We start from the raw sequence: 19,500 nt of genomic DNA on the forward strand, positions 1-19,500 counted from the left end.
TCAGAACAGTTTCCCACTTTGCTTTAGTCCAGTTTAAGTTTGTTTCTGAATCATACTCACAAATGCGTTCTGCATGACAGCTTCTCCTGAGCCCATACCCTGACTTACATCACACAACCATGCCTGTTTTTAATGCAGTGCTGCCTCATGGCTCAAAGATCATGGACATAAACTATTGACTTTGTCATGGTCTGGGTGGGTGCTGGGTTTTTTCCTCAGTGCCGGCGTTTCCACCTCTTGGCAGAGCTGCCGCATCACTGTTGACAGGCTGCACCTGGGAATAATCTGAGCTGCTGGCTTTTTAAGACCAGTGCTCACTCTCCTCACTCTCACAATCACTCTTCGCCAGAATGTCTGCTAACGATTGTTAGTGCAGGCCGTTTCATGTTAAAGCATTCATAGCATTGCTTGTACTCACCTGAGTTTCCTTTCCGCTCACAGTAATCCTCCAGACGCCACTACCTACCTGCAATAATACTTCTCAGCTCCATTGCTGGTCTGTTTGCCAGGTTCATTGGCTCCCTTCCCTACTCTCAGAGAAAGCTTGGATCAAAGCTCTGGATAACTCACACGGCTCACCCGGACCACCTCCCCCTCTCCATGGTCTGTCCCCGCCTGATAAAAGTAAGACTGTTCACAATTGCCTGTTTTCCTCCTGGATTAAACACCTGGAATCCCAGCTTGACACCTGTCTTTCTCATTACAGAGACTCTGAGCGCCTGTGTGTCCCAGTTCCCGGTCGCTAATGGGTTCCTGTACCGACAGTTACCCGATATCTGGTTTCCCCGACTCCTGCTCTCACTAAACGAATACAGTTTTCTGGACTGTCTCTCAGCTCATGGTTTTTGACTTGTGTATATGTTAAAGCCTCACTCTTAAAACAGTTACTGCTCATGGTGTATCCTAATAAGACTCCTAGAATTACTCTACTACTAAGTTTATGGCTCACGCTTTGTGCATAGTCTAAGTTTCATAGTTTAAGTTCATTGTGGGAGATTATTGAATCTCATTCTCATTTCATAGTAAATACGCTATGTGTTTCGCATTTGTCTCTGAATATTGTGTTGTACAGTACACATTCTGTAAATAAAGCACTGATTCCACTCATACACTTTTCCTCTGAGTGCTGTCTGCATCTGGGTCCATACTCCCCACGGCCACTTGGACGTGACAGATTTTCAGTCTCGTCCCTTCCACACAGACATTTTCCAGATTGTGAGAATCTTTTGATGACATAATAAAGTGTAGATGACGATATATCCAAAGTCCTAACAACCACACCAACCTCCATTTTTACTTCTGTAAAGCTCTACCTTTTTAAAATCATTTCACTGACCTGTTACTGTTCTTTCCCAGCCTTTTGTTGCCCTGTCATAATTGTTTTGACACATACTGCTGCCACTATATTTTTCAATCTGTTCTATTGTGAATAAAATATGTGAGCTGCAAATCATTGCATTCTGCTTTAATGTACATTTTGCCACGTGGTTTCTAGAAATCATTTATAAAGTTCATAACATTGTTCATAAAGCATGTCATGTGAGTGTTAAAATTAAAAATGAAACATTTATGTTCATAAATAATGTGCATTAAAAGCACATAAGGAGTGGCAGCAGTGATGACTGAACAGAAATCAGTCACCTCCTGCTACATATTGACTAAGAATGCACAGAAATCTTCGACTGTGTGAGAAATAAGAGCAGCTTTAACAAGTAAGGTGAGCAGTAACATCAGCATCAGTAACATCATCTTTGGGATCGTCACCCAAAGTACAGATGGCTGAACCCAGCACACAGCTCTCACAGAAACATCTTTTAACCTGTACAGGAGCAGAGCAGCTTTCTTACCGAGTAAGAGGAGCAGCAGCAGCATCTTCATCCTGCAGCAAAGTCCCGTTAAATCTGATGCTCAGCCAGACTGCAGACACATGAAGCAGCGACAGAACAGAAGTGACTCAGCAGACACTCCCGGAGACTGCGGCAAACACCTCTTTACTTTCAGTTTCACTTTCACCGAGGGGGCATGGGTGGGACCAGGAGCAGCGCTGTTAGTCATCTGTCTTCAAGAGAACAGTGAGGAGGAAAACACTAACAGGAGTGCACACACGTACACACACACAATCTCTTTTCTTATTGAGAAAAAACAGGACCTGATCATCATCGCTTTATAACGACTTCGTTTCTGTCCAAAGTGCCTTTTTTGTGTAGATCAACTGTTTCACTAAATCGTAACATGTTCATGTTTATATACGTCACACTACAAATTCAGAAAATTCTGACTTTCATGTTGTTTTTTCATGACACACTTGTGTGTATAGGCCTTAATCATTTGCCAGCGTATCTGCTGTGTAATTGTTATTTATTTCTCTTTTTTAGTCTTTTTTTTGCTTAGGTCACCATTATTACTTAGACCATTAATGTCTTCATACGTCTGTTTTGGCTTCAGGGCTCCCTGCATCATGTTTTATTATTATTTTTAATATAATCTTTACTGTCTTAAAATATAAAGTACAAAAAAACACACCACTATTGCCACTGACTGCCATCTGTTTCAAAGGATCTGTCTGGCTTTCTTTTTGGCTCTGGGTCCACAAGACTTTTCAGGTTTGGTCACACTTTTACATATCACAGGACCACTCTAACACTATCAGCATACTGGGAACATAAAATCAACTTGCACACTACTAAAGTAGAAAAGTACCATATAAGAACGAGCTCATTTAAGAGGACAACACTGATAAAGTGGATTCAGAAGAATAAACTGAAAAACTGGCAAAATGTAAATGGAAAACATGCCGTCAGAACATGAAACTAAAATAAAAAAGATTAAAAAAAGCAATTTTATGGTGTTGTGTCTGTTTAGTTTACTGATGAAAATCACAGAGGCCTTCAGTCCTGAGGTCTAGCTGACCTTTCAGTTTAATCTATAAATGCTTTAGAGGCTCAGAGAGTGTGGAAATCATCCTGTTATGGAAGCAGACAGTTAGAAGGTATTTTAAATGTAGCTGAGCACAATTCCTCTGAAATATGTCTAAATATGCTTCACAGCAGCAGAACTTCGTTCATTATTTCATTTGGGGGAAACAATCAGGTGACTAATGAGGAGTCTTTGTACAAGATGTTGCTGCTCACATTCATCAGATCTTCATAGCATTTTTTTATAGATGGCGTATATATATATATATATACACACACATATATATATATATATATATATATATATACATATATATATATATATATATATGGGGGGATTCATGTTATGTGTAATCCCACTCAGCCCTCAGGTGGTCTACACCTGATCATCGTGCAGAGACTGCAGCATCCCTGGACATGAGGACAATATTCCAGAGAAAAGCAGAGACTGCAGGGACAAAGCAGCTGTCTGTCACTATGTTTGTATATGAATCAATCTCACTAATGATCTCATCAGCAGCCACTTTTAAAGCTGTCACATATGGCTGGATTGTTTGTTGAACCAAGATGGTTTTTAGTTTTGCTCTTCCCGTGCTCTGTCTGTTCCCTTTGTAAAGATCTTCACTGGATTCCCTCTCTGGAGTGTGGTGAGTGTCTAGTGACACTTTGATGGCAGCAGACTCTGGAGAGGACACCATTCTGGTTATGTTGGATCCCACCTCTGCTTTTGATACTGTTGATCACGGTGTCATGATAATCATGCTCAAAGGAAGGAGAGAGGAGGTTGAAATGACTGAGAGGAAGCAGCTCCATCACTGACTGTTTTTAATAGATGCCTTAAAACACTAAACTCTAATATCAAGGGTTTATTTAAGTTGAGGAAGAATCAGCTTAAAGTTTTCTCAATCCAAGACGGCGCCTGTGTGTGCAGCTTGCCGTCAGCTGCTACCTGCTTTGTTAACATTCATTTTCTTCAAAAATGTCTCTGCTCTTCTGGTTTATGACTTCTAATGGTCCTTATGGACCTGATATGTTTAATATGCTGCTGAGAATATACCCCAGAAGAAGGGTATAGTATAGCTTTTATTTTGGAAAGAGCCATTTCTCTGTAATAAACTCTCTTTTCCAGAGATGAGTGATTTCTTGATCAGATAGATTTTTTTGTTTTTTTATTATTATTTTGTTGTTTCAGCAACATTACATTTAAAAACTGTACTTTTGAGTTAAAATATATATTTATAATTTTAATAAATGAGAAATTAAAAAGGCATGAACATTTTTTGTATCGAAAAAATATCGAACCGTGACACCAAAGTATCGAACCGAACCGAACCGTGAATTTTGTGTATCGTTGCACCCCTAATATATATATATATATATATATATATATATATATATATATATATTCTCTCCATGTACTCTGGCTTCCTCCAGAAATTGAATGTCTCTCATTCTCATTAATCCATCCATTCATTTTCTTCCACTTATCCAATTCAGGGTTGAGGGGGGTGGAGCTAGCACTGGATGAGAGGCAGGGTAGGACAGGTCATCAGTCTCTTTCACAGGGCTAACACATGGAGACAGACAGCCATTCAAGCAACATAAAAATCACCCGTTAACCTCACCCCACTGACTGCATGTCTTTGGACTGTGGGAGGAAGCGGGAGTCCCACACAGACATGGGGACAACATGCAACTCTACACATGAAGGAAACCAACCAACCAAACACAAGTTTTCTTACTTTTTGTGCTAAGTGTAATTGCTATATATTGTGCAAATGCTATTCATAATTGTCATATATCAGTTCAGTAGTGAAATTATGCTTAACGTGAGACATTAGGCTAGAGAGGCAAGTGGAGAGGAAGGACAGTAGATATATTAGACAAAGGATGTTGAAGCTGGAGCTGCCAGGAAGGAGGGAAAGAAGAGGACCACAAAGAAGATTCATGGATGTATTGATGGGATTAAACGTCTCGGACGAGAGGTGAAATGTCTTCAAGAAACTTAAAAATGTTCAGTCACTTTTACTTCCAAGCTCGTCAGAGGTTTACATTCATCACGGGCATGAATGTCACTGTAATTTAAATATAATTTTAAATTTTACTAATTACACCAAGAGAAGTGGCCAGTGATGCAGCCAGAATTATGCCACAATCTTGTTGATGGATACCAAAAGCATCTGGTTGAAGTGCAATTCTCTAAAGGTCATTTAACCAAATGTATGGAGGGGTATATGTATATGTTTGAGTCTGCATGCACACTTGTGACTTTGTGTGGATTAGACAAAATAAATTCAAACCTGTGCAGCCACTTCTCATTTTAAGGTTCCACCTTGGAACAAAACCCAAACTTACCATGAAATTCACAGCCATGACGAGTGTATGTACACTGTGCTGAGTCCCTTGCTCTGTTGTGATGACCTGACCTTGGATCGATGTTCTCTTCTGAGACAACCGGTGGTAGCATTCACAGCGTCTTCACCACACTTTGACCGTACAATCCAACTGTCATGGACAGAATCTGGACTAATCACTGAGCATTATTTTCCTCCATTTTTTGTGGCACCATTTAAAAGGAAATGAACAGACTTTCTTACAGTGTAGGACCTTTTGCCAAGAAATACAGATACAAAAAGGAAATAACCAAACACAAGGTTTCTTCCATTTTGTGCTAAATGTAATTTTAACAGTTCAGTTCAGACATGAAATAAAGGACAGTGCTGTACAGTGTGGCATACAGCACACAAGATCCGCAGAGTACTGACCATCCATCCATCATCCTTCCATCCTGTCTAAGCAGAGTGAAACCCTTCTCTGTTTGTAGCATCCTCAGTGCCCAGTGAACAAACCAAGGTACCAGACATATACTTCTCATAGGGCAGAGTAAAATACCACACTGATATTACTTACTGTTGTGAGACTCCTGGCTGTGTGTTGGATATTGTAATCTTAAATAGTGACATTTGCTGTTTCCAGTACAACAGAAGGACATAACATTGTAATCTTTATTTTACATGTTTAGCCGTCCTCCTATGGCTTCTTTTGTACAATTATTGCGTTGACTTTCACACTCCTGGAACATACACAGAGGATCTAAATTCAATTTTTGGTAAAGATTTGGAACCAAGCTTGATTGAATCAATGAAAGTGAGAAGACCTGCAAGGTGGGAACTTCAGACTGTGATTTAACTTGATCCATGTTAACAAAACCATTAGTCACCGTTTCCATCCATAAACACACCTCATACATGATGTGTTTCATGTAATTAACAGTTTTCCCTGTCTCACTCTGACACTGCAGAGACTGTTAGTGTGACTCTACAGTCTCAGAGACATTGGGACGCCTCTCAGCAGATAGAAAACCAGCAGGTTTGTGCTTTAAACAGTTGCAGAGTTCACACAATATCTACCAGGAGACCTCAGAGCTCTTCATGCTTCAATCTCTTCACAAACTTCATGGAGATGCTGATTTCCTTTCCCAGCAAGACTCAGGAGCTGCTCACAGAAACACTAAACCAAAAGCTTATTACTGCGATTGACTGGTCAGCCAGCTCTCCTGACCTGAACACCTCGGAGAATCTGTTATTATTAAGATGAAGATGAGAAACTCTGGATGAGCTGAAGGTCACAGTCAGACCAGCCTGAGCCTCAGTGACTCCTCAGCAGGAGCTGATCTCCTCCATGCCACGCTGCACTGATGCAGTAACTCATGGTACTGGAGCCCAAACCAAGTACTGAGAGTGTAAATGAACAGAGTTTCAGAAGGTGAACATTTCTGAATGTAATATGGTTTTCATTAATCCGACGATGTACAGTTTATTATTCACACTTCCTGGCTGCCTCAACATTAATGATGCTGAATGTTGTCTGTGAAGGTTCTCTCTACCACTTGTTTTAGAACTGAAGAAGTTTCTCAGATGAGAGGTGAAACGTCTTCAAGAAACTTAAAGAAGTCCAGGCAATTTTCTTTGCAAGCTCCTTACACGATGCTGAATGTTCCAAAGTACTTTCTTGGTATCAGCTTCCAGTTATGTCCATAAAGAACTCCAGCAGAAGAGATTAAAATACAGAATTTACAAGTTTATTGTTTGATGTGAAGACAGTGATCTACACAAACAGGTGGTCTTTGTGTTTGCAGAGGGTCAAACAACAACATATCACAACAGCAACCATCACAAAGTCATTTATATAAACATGTCATCTATCCCCATGGTTACAGAACACATAGAATAACATGTACAGTCGAGTATATCTGATGTTAAAACTTTATATAAAGACAACATATGACACCAGCTTTACACAGAGAAGGACTGAAGGTTAAAGTTTTCCTTTTACCTCACAGTTCAACACTTTGATACTCAATGAATAAATAAATACATGCAGCAAGTTTGTTCTAATGAACCATTACAATACATTCAGATTACAGTTAATGTCACACTGATATGGGTAACACACTCAGACCACAGGCTTCAGCACACAGATATATAAACAGCCAACTACCATCATAACACAAGGAAACAGCACAGCAGCACTGAGGAACAACACGCTCTGGATCATCATTATTATGAGCTTCTAATGTTAGAGAAACAGCTGGAAAACATCTGGCTGAGGTTAATCAATTGTTAGCAGAGGAAGAGCAAAGCAAAGCTGCATTTTCATGTTTAAGTTACATCACATACTTTACACTGTATGAACCACGACAAACTGACAGAGGGTCTGTTCTTCATACTTCACTTCCTCCACTTGAACCCATAAACTGGCGAATTTTCAGGCCGAACCATCCAGGAACATTTTCCAGATGTCCTGAAGGAGCAGACAGAGGAGAGTCAGAGAGAGCATCAGATGGATCCAGGCTAGTTTCATAATGACACACATGTAACATCACATGTTCCAGTTTCACACAGAAGTGAGTGAAGCTTTCATCCATGTCATGTGATCCCACTCAGCCCTCAGGTGGTCTACACCTGATCATCATACAGAGCCAAAGGACTGCAGCATCCCTGGACATGAGGACAATATTAAGATAAGATAAGATAAGATAAGATAAGATAAGATAAGATAAGATAACCTTTATTAGTCCCACACGTGCGAAATTTGTTTGCAGAGAAAAGCAGAGAGTGCAGGGACAAAGCAGCTGTCTGTCACTATGTTTGTACATGAATCAAACGGTCCACTGTCCAGTTTAGTTAGCTGAGTGTAAAATACTGCACTTTGGGTTTTCCAATTAATCCACAAAGATGAAACAAAACAAGGAGTGTGGAGGGCATCATCACATGAGGAGTCAGAAGTTCAGCAAATAAAATCACAATAAAAAACAAAGCTGGCAGAGTCAATGAGATTAAGATCTCCAAGCTCATCTTCATCTAGTCCATGGAATCAAAGGATGTAACATCTACATGTGATGTTGCTAGCAGATAATCATGCATAATTATAATGAGAATATAATCAACTATAAGTTTAATTATGCTGGCAGGGTAGAATTTTGTGTATTTGTTTCTCTGTTTCTGTTTTAATGCAAAAGTACTTTTTTTTTTCTTTCTGGTAAAGGTAATGATGTGATGAATGTCTTTTTACTTATAAGTGCCAAAAGATTGTTTTAACTAATTTTAATTTTACATTTTATTTATATAATGACAAATCACAACAACAGTCACATCAAAACACTTTATATTTTAAGATAAAAGAACAACAAGTAGGCCTGCAGTGCAAGAGTGAAGTGCTCTAATAGGGTGATATGGTACTACAAGGTCATTAAGATAAGATGGGGCCTGATTATTTAAGACCTTGTATGTGAGGAGCAGGATTTTGAATTCAATTCTGGATTTAACAGGAAGCCAATGAAGGGAAGCCAAAACAGGAGAAATATGCTCTCTCTTTCTAGTCCCTGTCAGGACTCTTGCTGCAGCATTTTGGATCAGCTGAAGACTTTTCAGTGAGTTTTTAGGACATCCTGATAATAATGAATTACAGTCGTCCAGCCTGGAAGTAATAAATGCATGAACTAGTTTTTCAGCATCACTCTGAGACAGGATATTTCTAATTTTAGAGATGTTGTTCAAATGGAAGAAAGCAGTCTTACATATTCGTTTAATATGTGCGTTGAAGGACATGTCCTGGTCAAAAATGACTCCAAGGTTCCTCACAGTGTTACTACAGGGAGTGCAGAATTATTAGGCAAATGAGTATTTTGTCCACATCATCCTCTTCATGCATGTTGTCTTACTCCAAGCTGTATAGGCTCGAAAGCCTACTACCAATTAAGCATATTAGGTGATGTGCATCTCTGTAATGAGAAGGGGTGTGGTCTAATGACATCAACACCCTATATCAGGTGTGCATAATTATTAGGCAACTTCCTTTCCTTTGGCAAAATGGGTCAAAAGAAGGACTTGACAGGCTCAGAAAAGTCAAAAATAGTGAGATATCTTGCAGAGGGATGCAGCAGTCTTAAAATTGCAAAGCTTCTGAAGCGTGATCATCGAACAATCAAGCGTTTCATTCAAAATAGTCAACAGGGTCACAAGAAGCGTGTGGAAAAACCAAGGCGCAAAATAACTGCCCATGAACTGAGAAAAGTCAAGCGTGCAGCTGCCAAGATGCCACTTGCCACCAGTTTGGCCATATTTCAGAGCTGCAACATCACTGGAGTGCCCAAAAGCACAAGGTGTGCAATACTCAGAGACATGGCCAAGGTAAGAAAGGCTGAAAGACGACCACCACTGAACAAGACACACAAGCTGAAACGTCAAGACTGGGCCAAGAAATATCTCAAGACTGATTTTTCTAAGGTATTATGGACTGATGAAATGAGAGTGAGTCTTGATGGGCCAGATGGATGGGCCCGTGGCTGGATTGGTAAAGGGCAGAGAGCTCCAGTCCGACTCAGACCCCAGCAAGGTGGAGGTGGAGTACTGGTTTGGGCTGGTATCATCAAAGATGAGCTTGTGGGGCCTTTTCGGGTTGAGGATGGAGTCAAGCTCAACTCCCAGTCCTACTGCCAGTTTCTGGAAGACACCTTCTTCAAGCAGTGGTACAGGAAGAAGTCTGCATCCTTCAAGAAAAACATGATTTTCATGCAGGACAATGCTCCATCACACGCGTCCAAGTACTCCACAGCGTGGCTGGCAAGAAAGGGTATAAAAGAAGAAAAACCAGTGACATGGCCTCCTTGTTCACCTGATCTGAACCCCATTGAGAACCTGTGGTCCATCATCAAATGTGAGATTTACAAGGAGGGAAAACAGTACACCTCTCTGAACAGTGTCTGGGAGGCTGTGGTTGCTGCTGCACGCAATGTTGATGGTGAACAGATCAAAACACTGACAGAATCCATGGATGGCAGGCTTTTGAGTGTCCTTGCAAAGAAAGGTGGCTATATTGGTCGCTGATTTGTTTTTGTTTTGTTTTTGAATGTCAGAAATGTATATTTGTGAATGTGGAGATGTTATATTGGTTTCACTGGTAAAAATAAATCATTGAAATGGGTATATATTTGTTTTTTGTTAAGTTGCCTAATAATTATGCACAGTAATAGTCACCTGCACACACAGATATCCCCCTAAAATAGCTAATCATCCAGTCAGCTGTGTAACAAGCAGCTCTTTAATAGGGAACTACAAAGATGGAGGACCCAGTCTGTTCCTTCTGTCTTTGATGGTACACAGTACAATCTGTGCAATTCTCTTGTAATGTGCCAAGAACTTTTACAGAAATAAAACGTCAGCCACAGATCAGACTGTGACGGAGAAACTGACCACTGTGAATCATTTACCAAAACTTATGAGGTGCTGCCTGATGACTGCAAAGTGTCAGTTTAATGTCACATGAATCACTCTGTGATGTGTTTACCAACCTCTGTGAGGAAGCTGCTTACGTGCGTCAGACGTGTCTATCTTTTGGACACCTGTGTCTGGCGTCTCTGGTGAGAAGCAGAATAGAATATGACATTTTATGGCAGCATGGAAACAAAGTACTTGACATTGGTTGTATGTGCCTGATGACTGATTACTGTTATTATTATTTGGACTAATATTTTATGTCTGTTGGATCTAAATAAGTAAGTAAGCAAGTAAGTAAGTATTAATTAAAGGTTATTTATTAAGCGCTTTTCATAGACAGGCTGTCACAAAGTGCTGTACACAAAGATTAAAATAAACAGAAAGTTAAGTAACAAAATAGACAACATACACAATATAAAAGGTTAAAAGTAAATAAAAATAAAGAATTTAAAAAGCGTTCATTAACAGAAGGAATGTTTAAACAGAAATGTATTTAACTACTTTTTAAAGATTCCACAGAGCCAACCAAACGTAGTTGTGGTGGTAGACTGTTCCACAGCCTTGGTGCCACAGACTGAATGGCTCTGTCCCCTTTTGTCTTCAGTCGTGTTCAGGGAACAACCAACAAACTCTGAGTCTGTGAGCGGAGACGACGAGCAGCAGTGTATTTTGTGAGAAGTTTGGATAAATAATCTGGGGCCTGGCCATTTAGTGCTCTGTATGTTAAAACAAGAATTTTAAAACAAATTCTGAAATCAATTGGGAGCCAATGTAAAGAATATAAAATAGGGGTAATATGAGCACGCTTGCTAGAACGAGTTAGTAGTCTGGCTGCTGCATTTTGTATAGCTTGGAGATGAGAAAGAGATAATTCGTCCAAGCTGGTAAACAGGGCATTACAATAATCTAAACGCGATGACACAAATGCATGGACAAATTTTTTCCAGTTCAGCTGAGGAGACCATTTTTTGCAGTTTAGAAATGTTTCTCAGATGAAAGAAACAGGAACGAGACAGAGATTTTACAGGTGAGTCCAGGCCCAGAGAGGAATCAAATATTACTCCCAGATTTCGAATATTTGACTTGGCAGAAGAACAGAAAGGGGCAAGAGCCTGACTGATTTTAAAATGTAGTTCAGGAGGAGCTATGATCATGGTCTCGGTTTTGTTCGTGTTTAACACAAGGTAGTTGCTAGAAAGCCAATCAGAAACACGAGTTAAGCACTGGACTAGGGTTGACAGCCTATCCAGCTGATGAGGCTTAAAGGACATATGCAGCTGACTATCATTGGCATAGAAATGATAAGAAATGTCACTAAAAGATTGAATAATGCCAACTAAAGGAAGCATGTAAAAAGAAAATAATAATGGACCCAAAACTGAACCCTGTGGTACTCCGCAGGTTAGGGGGGCAATGTTAGAGGTAAACCTGTCAGTCCTAATAGAAAAGGTCCTGTCTGATAAGTAGGAGTAAAACCAGTCGAAGGCGGATCCAGATATACCAGCCAAAACCTTCAGCCTGTTGAGTAGGATTTTGTGGTCAATGGTATCGAAGGCTGCGCTAGGGTCAAGCAAAATGATCACAGAACAATTTTGCGTCGGAATAAGTTTCTTTTCCAGAAATAGAAAGATGTCAGTTATGGACCCATCAGTAATGCGTTCACTGACTACTGTGAATAATTTACAAACCTCTGTGAGCTGTTTACTGACCTGTGTCAGACATATCTGACTTTCAGACATCTGTATCTGTTGTTTCTTATGAAATGTAGAGTATCATGTGTCAAAAGAGAAAGAAAGACACTTTCACTCAGTCTGATTTTCCAATTAGCCGCTGTGTAACCAGCAGCACTTTACTCCTGTTTTCAGTCATTGTGGACAAACAGCTGTTACTCTCACCTTTGACACTGAGAGTCACTGATTTCTGTAGCAGCATGTGTCCATCCTTGTTGTAGACGGTGCAGGTGTAGACTCCACTGTCAGTGAGGTGGAGGTCTTTCAGGGTCAGACTGAGGTCTTTAGTTTTCAGTGGGTCTTCATCCATCTCTGTGTGGCCTGTATAAACTGGGTCTTGTGAGAGATGCTGTTTTTTGCTGCTCTCATACAAGTGGATCATTGTTTCTTCAGGATAAGTGAGTTTCCACTCCACTTTGACATCCTGAGGAAGATCATCTGTGACTTTAAAAGGTATCAGGACAGACCTCTCCCCCTGTGTCACAGTCATCATCTCCACCTGGAAGTCTGAGTGGAGAAGAAAGCATCATGTGTACAGACAAAGAGACAGACAGACCGACAGATTCAGTTCAGTTTTATTTATACAGCCAGTCATGACACTTTCTATTGTAAGGTTGAAACCACAATATTCTCTGTAAAACAGAGATAACACCAACAGTTATAGGACCAACTGTGAGCAAGTCCTTTGGCAACAGTGGGAAGGACATACTCACTTTAAACCTACGGCCATGTTTTTCTCAGTATTTATTATTTTAAGGTTTACCTTGCCATATAAAGCGCCTTGAGGAAATTGTTGTTTTTATTTGCCGCTGTATAAATAAAATTAAATTGAAATTGAATTGAAATTAAAACTGATATTGAATCGGTGCATTTGGTGGTTCTGGGTGTCTGGGGTACATTCAAGAAAGTACTGGCTCACTCCCAGCGGGTGCTTGGCGGGGCCTGGTGCCCGTGGCTCAGTCGGGCCCCTTCTGGAAGGTGAGGGGCCCTCGGGTCTCTGGGCCCGGGGCTTGGTATGCTCTGGCGCAGCTGGCCGCCCGGCTTTGCCGGCGGGCACTACACCGCAACCCCCTGTAGCTGCTGCGCCATGGCTGCCTTGTTTGGGGCTCTCCTCAGCTCTTTCCAGGATGGTGGCGTGGCTGCCACACAGGTGGTCCTCCTTGGGCTCTCCTGCTCTGGGGGGCCTCTAGATATCTGGGGCCTAGATCTCCTCCATGCCTGTTTCATGTCCTCGGGGGCAGGGCTATGACTCCCCACACCCTCTAGCAGATAGTTACAGAGAAACCTTTTGAATACAGGCGTGCTCAGGCACACAAGTGTGCACAAACACGGGTGTTCACAAACACAAATCAATCTTTCTTGGCTGCTGCCTCAAAGCATGCCCTGCGTTGTTGGTCTTGTGTGCTGCACAATAACATTCAATATTTAGTTTTTTACTGTTACTTATACTTATCTAGGTTGTTGCTGTGGTCTCCCTACTGCATTGTTCTCATTTTACTCATTTTCTTTTTTCCTTTTTTTCTTTCAGCAGGTGATCCAGCGGATTTTTTGTGTCTTTTCACACTGCCGCTCACCTCTGTTTTTCAAATCCCCTTGTCATGTCTGTTCCATTTGTTATAACTTAAAAGTAAAAAATACAATAATAATAATAATAATAATAATAATAATAATAATAATAATAATAATAATAAGAAGAAGAAGAAGAAGAAGAAGAAGAATGATGATGAAGATCAGCATGGCAAAGCTGTAATGATCAACTTGAAAAAAATAAATCCTTTGGGCATTTTTCTTGGCCTTCAGACAATAATTCTGATTACTACAGTGCCGAATGGGACAAGCAAAAAACAGAACAAAAAAAACCCCATCAATCATTTTATGGTTACAGACTAAATACATGGAAAAGAGAGTTTTTTAGGAAGGTTCAGGGTTCTTCCTGTGGCTTCCCACAAAAGAGTGGAGAGGAACATGAGAAGAAAGGACTTTGGAGTTCACAGTAGGAAATTTCAGCGGGAAGTGAAAGAGGATTAACCACTACCCAACAACTGCCCTACTACTACCCAACCAATACTCAACAACTTTGGACCTTTAAAAAAATTTGTAATCTGACCCACGAGCTATTGCTCTGAGACAATGTGCTGATGTTGAGGGAATACATCGAGGGGGTATTGAACATAAAGTCTTTCTGTATGCTGACGACATGCTTTTATTTATTTCTAACCCTTCGAATAGCCTCCCCAAAATTTTGGTTATACTTAAGGAATTTGGGACAATTTCTGGATATAAAGTGAATTTTGGGAAGAGCAAGGCAATGCCTATAGGTATGACAACTGGGGAATTTTCGTCTATTTTAGCACCTTTCAAACCCATACATAACAAGTTTAAATACTTGGGTATTTGGCTGACACAAAACCACAAATACTTGTATAAAACTAACTATCTTCCTTTATTGTCTAAGCTAAAAGAGGATTTTGTAAAATGGGAGATCTTCTTTCGCTGGGTGATAGAATAAATATCATCAAGATGAGTATATTTCCTAAATTTGAATATTTTTTTCCAATGTCTTCCATTTTTTTTAACAAAGTCTTTTTTTAACAATTTGAATAGTCAAATTTCTTCCTTTATTTGCAACAAAAAGCCACCTAGGCTAAAACAGAGTATATTACAAAGACCGCAGCATCCAGGAGGATTAGCACTCCCAAATTTTTTGTTGTATTACTGGGCATCAAACATAAGGGCATTATTGTACTGGGTAAAAGATCATGATAATTTATTTTCATGGGTAACACTGGAAAAGTTGTCAGTGAATCGATGCTCCCTGTTGTCCTTGTTGTGTGCCAGATTACCTCTAGCAGGACATCTAAAGCTTTACCACAAATCCTCTTGTTAGTCGTTGACTGAAGTTATGGTACCAGCTCAGAAGGCACTTTAAACAGAGTGAACTCTTCCTTATTGCATCACTGCATAGACATTGTATGTTTCCGTCATCCTTAATGGACGAGGCATTTAACATATGGACAAAGCTCGGTGTAACTTCAATGAATGCTCTTTTCATGGACAATATCTTCTATTCATTTGGACAATTGGTGACTAAGTTCAAGATTCCTCAGTCACATTTTTTTAGGTATCTTCAGCTCTGTATTTTTGCTGTTTCTAACATTGATTGCTTTCCATCCTGCCCATCTCCGTCTCTTTTGGACAAAATCTTTGATCTTAAACCAGACACTAAGCAGGTTATAAGTGATGATTATGAGCTGTTAAGTAATCACAAGCTGGCCACATTGCAATCACTTAGGTAATGATGGGGAAGAGATCTGAGCCAACAAATTACAGATGAGACTTGGCATAGGATAATTGATAAGATTTTTATCATCATCTATCTGCCTCAAGCATGTTTAAATAATCTCTTCACTTAGTGCACGCTGGTTATTTGTGCCCTAACTTTAACATTTATTATGAAATATTTGTATAAACAAACATTAGACTATGATAGAGTCCTACATATCAAACTGAGAAAACAGTCTGCTTTGATGATGGACTTGTTCTGTTTTCCTACAGAGCACCACGTCATCTTCTTATATCAACATCTGCCAGTCTGTGTACAGGGAATGAGGAAACCCCGTTCATTTACTGAGATCAAGAGCAGACTTTCCAGTGTGAGACTTCATAAATATGTGAACATGAGCTGACTCTGGAACAGCTTCTATACAATCATGGACTGTAAAACAGAGGCAGGTGCCACCCTCTCTCTCCTGCACTGTACGGCTCAACTCACATACAGCAAACCTGCACTGATTCTACATATGTCACATTCCCATGATGCATCACAGGCTGTTTGATTGGATCTTTTTCATTGAGGATTTGTAATGTGGACAAACAGATGTTACTCTCACCTCTGACACTGAGAGTCACTGATTTCTGTAGCAGCATGTGTCCATCCTTGTTGTAGACGCTGCAGGTGTAGACTCCACTGTCAGTGAGGTGGAGGTCTTTCAGGGTCAGACTGAGGTCTCCATTTTTTATTTGCTCGTTCTTCACTTCTGTGCGACTTTGTATGTAAGACTGGTTTTGGTCTCTCTGATAAACGTGGACTTTCTTGTCTTCATGTTTCCACTCCGCTGTGACGTCCTGAAGCTTGATATCAGTTGTAAATGGCAGCAGGACAGACTGAACCCCTTTAACTGTTTCCACCATCTGAACCTCAGGAACTGAGAGGAGAACATGAGACAGACAGACAGATGTCAGTGAAGGTGATCCTCCATCATCTACAGTTATTATAGTTTGATACTTTCATTGTTTTTATTTAGTGTTGGCCTTTTCTTTTGAATTCAGTTTAGTTTCTGTCAGTTTCCACAGTGGGTTTGTTTCTTTCACTTTTGTTTTGATTGTGTGTAAATGTTTAGTTTTTGTTTAACTTTTATTATGTGAACTCTTAGTTTTAGTCTCTAAATTCTTTTTTGTTACTTATAAATCTATACCTATTTTGGACGGTGGATAAACAGCTGTAACACTCACCTCTGACACTGAGAGTCACTGATTTCTGTAGCAGCATGTGTCCATCCTTGTTGTAGACGGTGCAGGTGTAGACTCCACTGTCAGTGAGGTGGAGGTCTTTCAGGGTCAGACTGAGGTCTTTGTTTTTCAGGGCATCCTGGCACATCTCACTGCGGCCTACATAAACCTGATCCTGTTTGTGACTGCTGTCATTACAGTGAACCATCTTTTCTTCAGGGTGAGTGAGTTTCCACTCCACTTTGATCACCTGAGGAAGCTCACCTGTCATTTTAAATGGCATCAGGACAGACTTCTGACCTTGTGTCACCTCCACCACTGCTGACTGGTAGTCTGTGAGGAGAACAAAGCAGAACATGAGCTGTACAGACAGAAGCAATGAGACGTCATGACAGACTCAGTAATTTCACTGAGTGAAATTTGATGAGATTTGATGAGTGCAGATCTAAAACTGTTAATTTAAACATAAAAAATTTCAAAACTTCAGATATGATCAAAACTTCCAGTTAACTAAGGTACATCACAGAGCCTTTGAATTAAACTGTCTTGATCCACGGTGTCAGGTGCAGCAGTGAGTTCAAGCAGAACTAAGACTGAAACACTCTGTAAATCACAGTTTGGTTATTGATGACTTGAACTAATAAATAGTTTCTTCCAGGTCTTCACAGCTGAGAATTTGAACACTGAGTTTATGGCAGTCCATTAACAAGGCTGTAAGGTGGTGCTGGATAAATTACTACCAGAGCCTTTGTGGTTTTCTTGGTCAGCAGTGGTTTTATTCTTAGAACTCTCCCATGGAGGTGATTTTTGCCCAGACCTTAAATAAGGCCAATTGAGTTGTCGTGTTCACAAAAATATGTTCCACATGTCTCTTTAGCCAGAAGAGTAAGTGTTCAAAGTCTTTTGTGAGTAATTCTGACTCTCTATGCAGATGTATTTGATTGTACAATCACTTTTGTGATACCATGCAGCTTCGTAAGAATTTGAGTACCTTTTTACCTTAATGTCTCGCACAGTGGCTCCTGGGAAATTACTTCAAAGCAAGGGCATACTGCTGCTACGCAGGAAATGACCACTCATGAATTAATAAAACAAAAAGCTGTTACTCTCACCTCTGACACTGAGAGTCACTGATTTCTGTAGCAGCATGTGTCCATCCTTGTTGTAGACGGTGCAGGTGTAGACTCCACTGTCAGTGAGGTGGAGGTCTTTCAGGGTCAGACTGAGGTCTCCATTTTTTATTTGCTCGTTCTTCACTTCTGTGCGACTTTGTATGTAAGACTGGTTTTGGTCTCTCTGATAAACGTGGACTTTTTTGTCTTCATGTTTCCACTCCGCTGTGACGTCCTGAAGCTTGATATCAGTTGTAAATGGCAGCAGGACAGACTGAACCCCTTTAACTGTTTCCACCATCTGAACCTCAGGAACTGAGAGGAGAACATGAGACAGACAGACAGATGTCAGTGAAGGTGATCCTCCATCATCTACAGTTATTATAGTTTGATACTTTCATTGTTTTTATTTAGTGTTGGCCTTTTCTTTTGAATTCAGTTTAGTTTCTGTCAGTTTCCAGAGTGGGTTTGCTTCTTTCACTTTTGTTTTGATTGTGTGTAAATGTTTAGTTTTTGTTTAACTTTTATTACGTGAACTCTTAGTTTTAGTCTCTAAATTCTGTTTTGTTACTTATAAATCTATACCTATTTTGGACGGTGGACAAACAGCTGTAACACTCACCTCTGACACTGAGAGTCACTGATTTCTGTAGCAGCATGTGTCCATCCTTGTTGTAGACGGTGCAGGTGTAGACTCCACTGTCAGTGAGGTGGAGGTCTTTCAGGGTCAGACTGAGGTCTTTAGTGTTCAGTGGGTCTTTCTTCATCTCAGTGCGCTGTTTCTGATCTTGGCCCTTTAAGTGACACTGGTCTTTACCAATCTGATACTCATGGACCATCTTGTTTTTGTGTTTCCACTCCACTTTGACATCCTGGGTGAAGCCTTCTTTGATTTTAAAGGGCAGCAGGACAAACTCCTTCCCCTGTGTCACCTCCACCATCTCCAGCTGGTACTCTAAAGAGAAAACAGAGGAGAACATAGTCAGAGAGACAACATCCTTTACATCTAGATGACTCATTGTAGAGACGTCAGGTCTGAACTTCCTGGAGCCAGGAGATTTTCTGACTGAGGCCAGACCCACAAAATCAGACACTTCCTTTGATAGATCCAAATCTTGTACCGGTTAAAGGACTCAGTATAAGATTTGGGCACCGATGAGCTACTAGAAGATGGATCTTCAAATTCCTCATCACCATGATGCTGTGCTTCTGGAGACTAATCATCATCAGACTCTTCTCTCTCTTTAAATAAGCCAATAAAAACAGGAGGTGGAGTTTCATCTCAGTGTGATGTCTCACTTTTGATGGTATGTTAGAGAAACTGATGATGATTTAGTTTTGAACCTGCATCCCAAGCTCTCGTCTTGACCCTGCTTGGATGTATTCTGGATGTAGTGAAGTATCCACAGATATAGCAAAGAACATCTGAATCGAGTGATAAATGTGACATGTTACC

At 40.3% G+C, this 19,500-nt stretch overlaps 1 protein-coding gene across 1 annotated transcript in view; it reads right to left on the reverse strand.

Moving 5' to 3' along the window:
• The window catches only part of LOC134624375 (junctional adhesion molecule-like), a 201,842-nt gene extending 184,735 nt beyond the window's left edge, over positions 1-17,107 (reverse strand). Inside the window, exons 1-3 of the mRNA XM_063469356.1 lie at positions 16,936-17,107; positions 12,589-12,930; positions 10,789-10,833 (exon numbers count right to left, since the gene is read on the reverse strand). Coding sequence (XP_063325426.1) covers positions 10,789-10,833; positions 12,589-12,930; positions 16,936-17,080 — 532 coding nt within the window. The 5' untranslated portion in view covers positions 17,081-17,107. The remainder of the gene's footprint in view (positions 1-10,788; positions 10,834-12,588; positions 12,931-16,935) is intronic.
• Between the last annotated feature and the right edge of the window lie 2,393 nt (positions 17,108-19,500).

Source organism: Pelmatolapia mariae, linkage group LG3_W (assembly GCF_036321145.2).
Source record: "Pelmatolapia mariae isolate MD_Pm_ZW linkage group LG3_W, Pm_UMD_F_2, whole genome shotgun sequence".
NCBI lineage: Eukaryota > Metazoa > Chordata > Actinopteri > Cichliformes > Cichlidae > Pelmatolapia > Pelmatolapia mariae.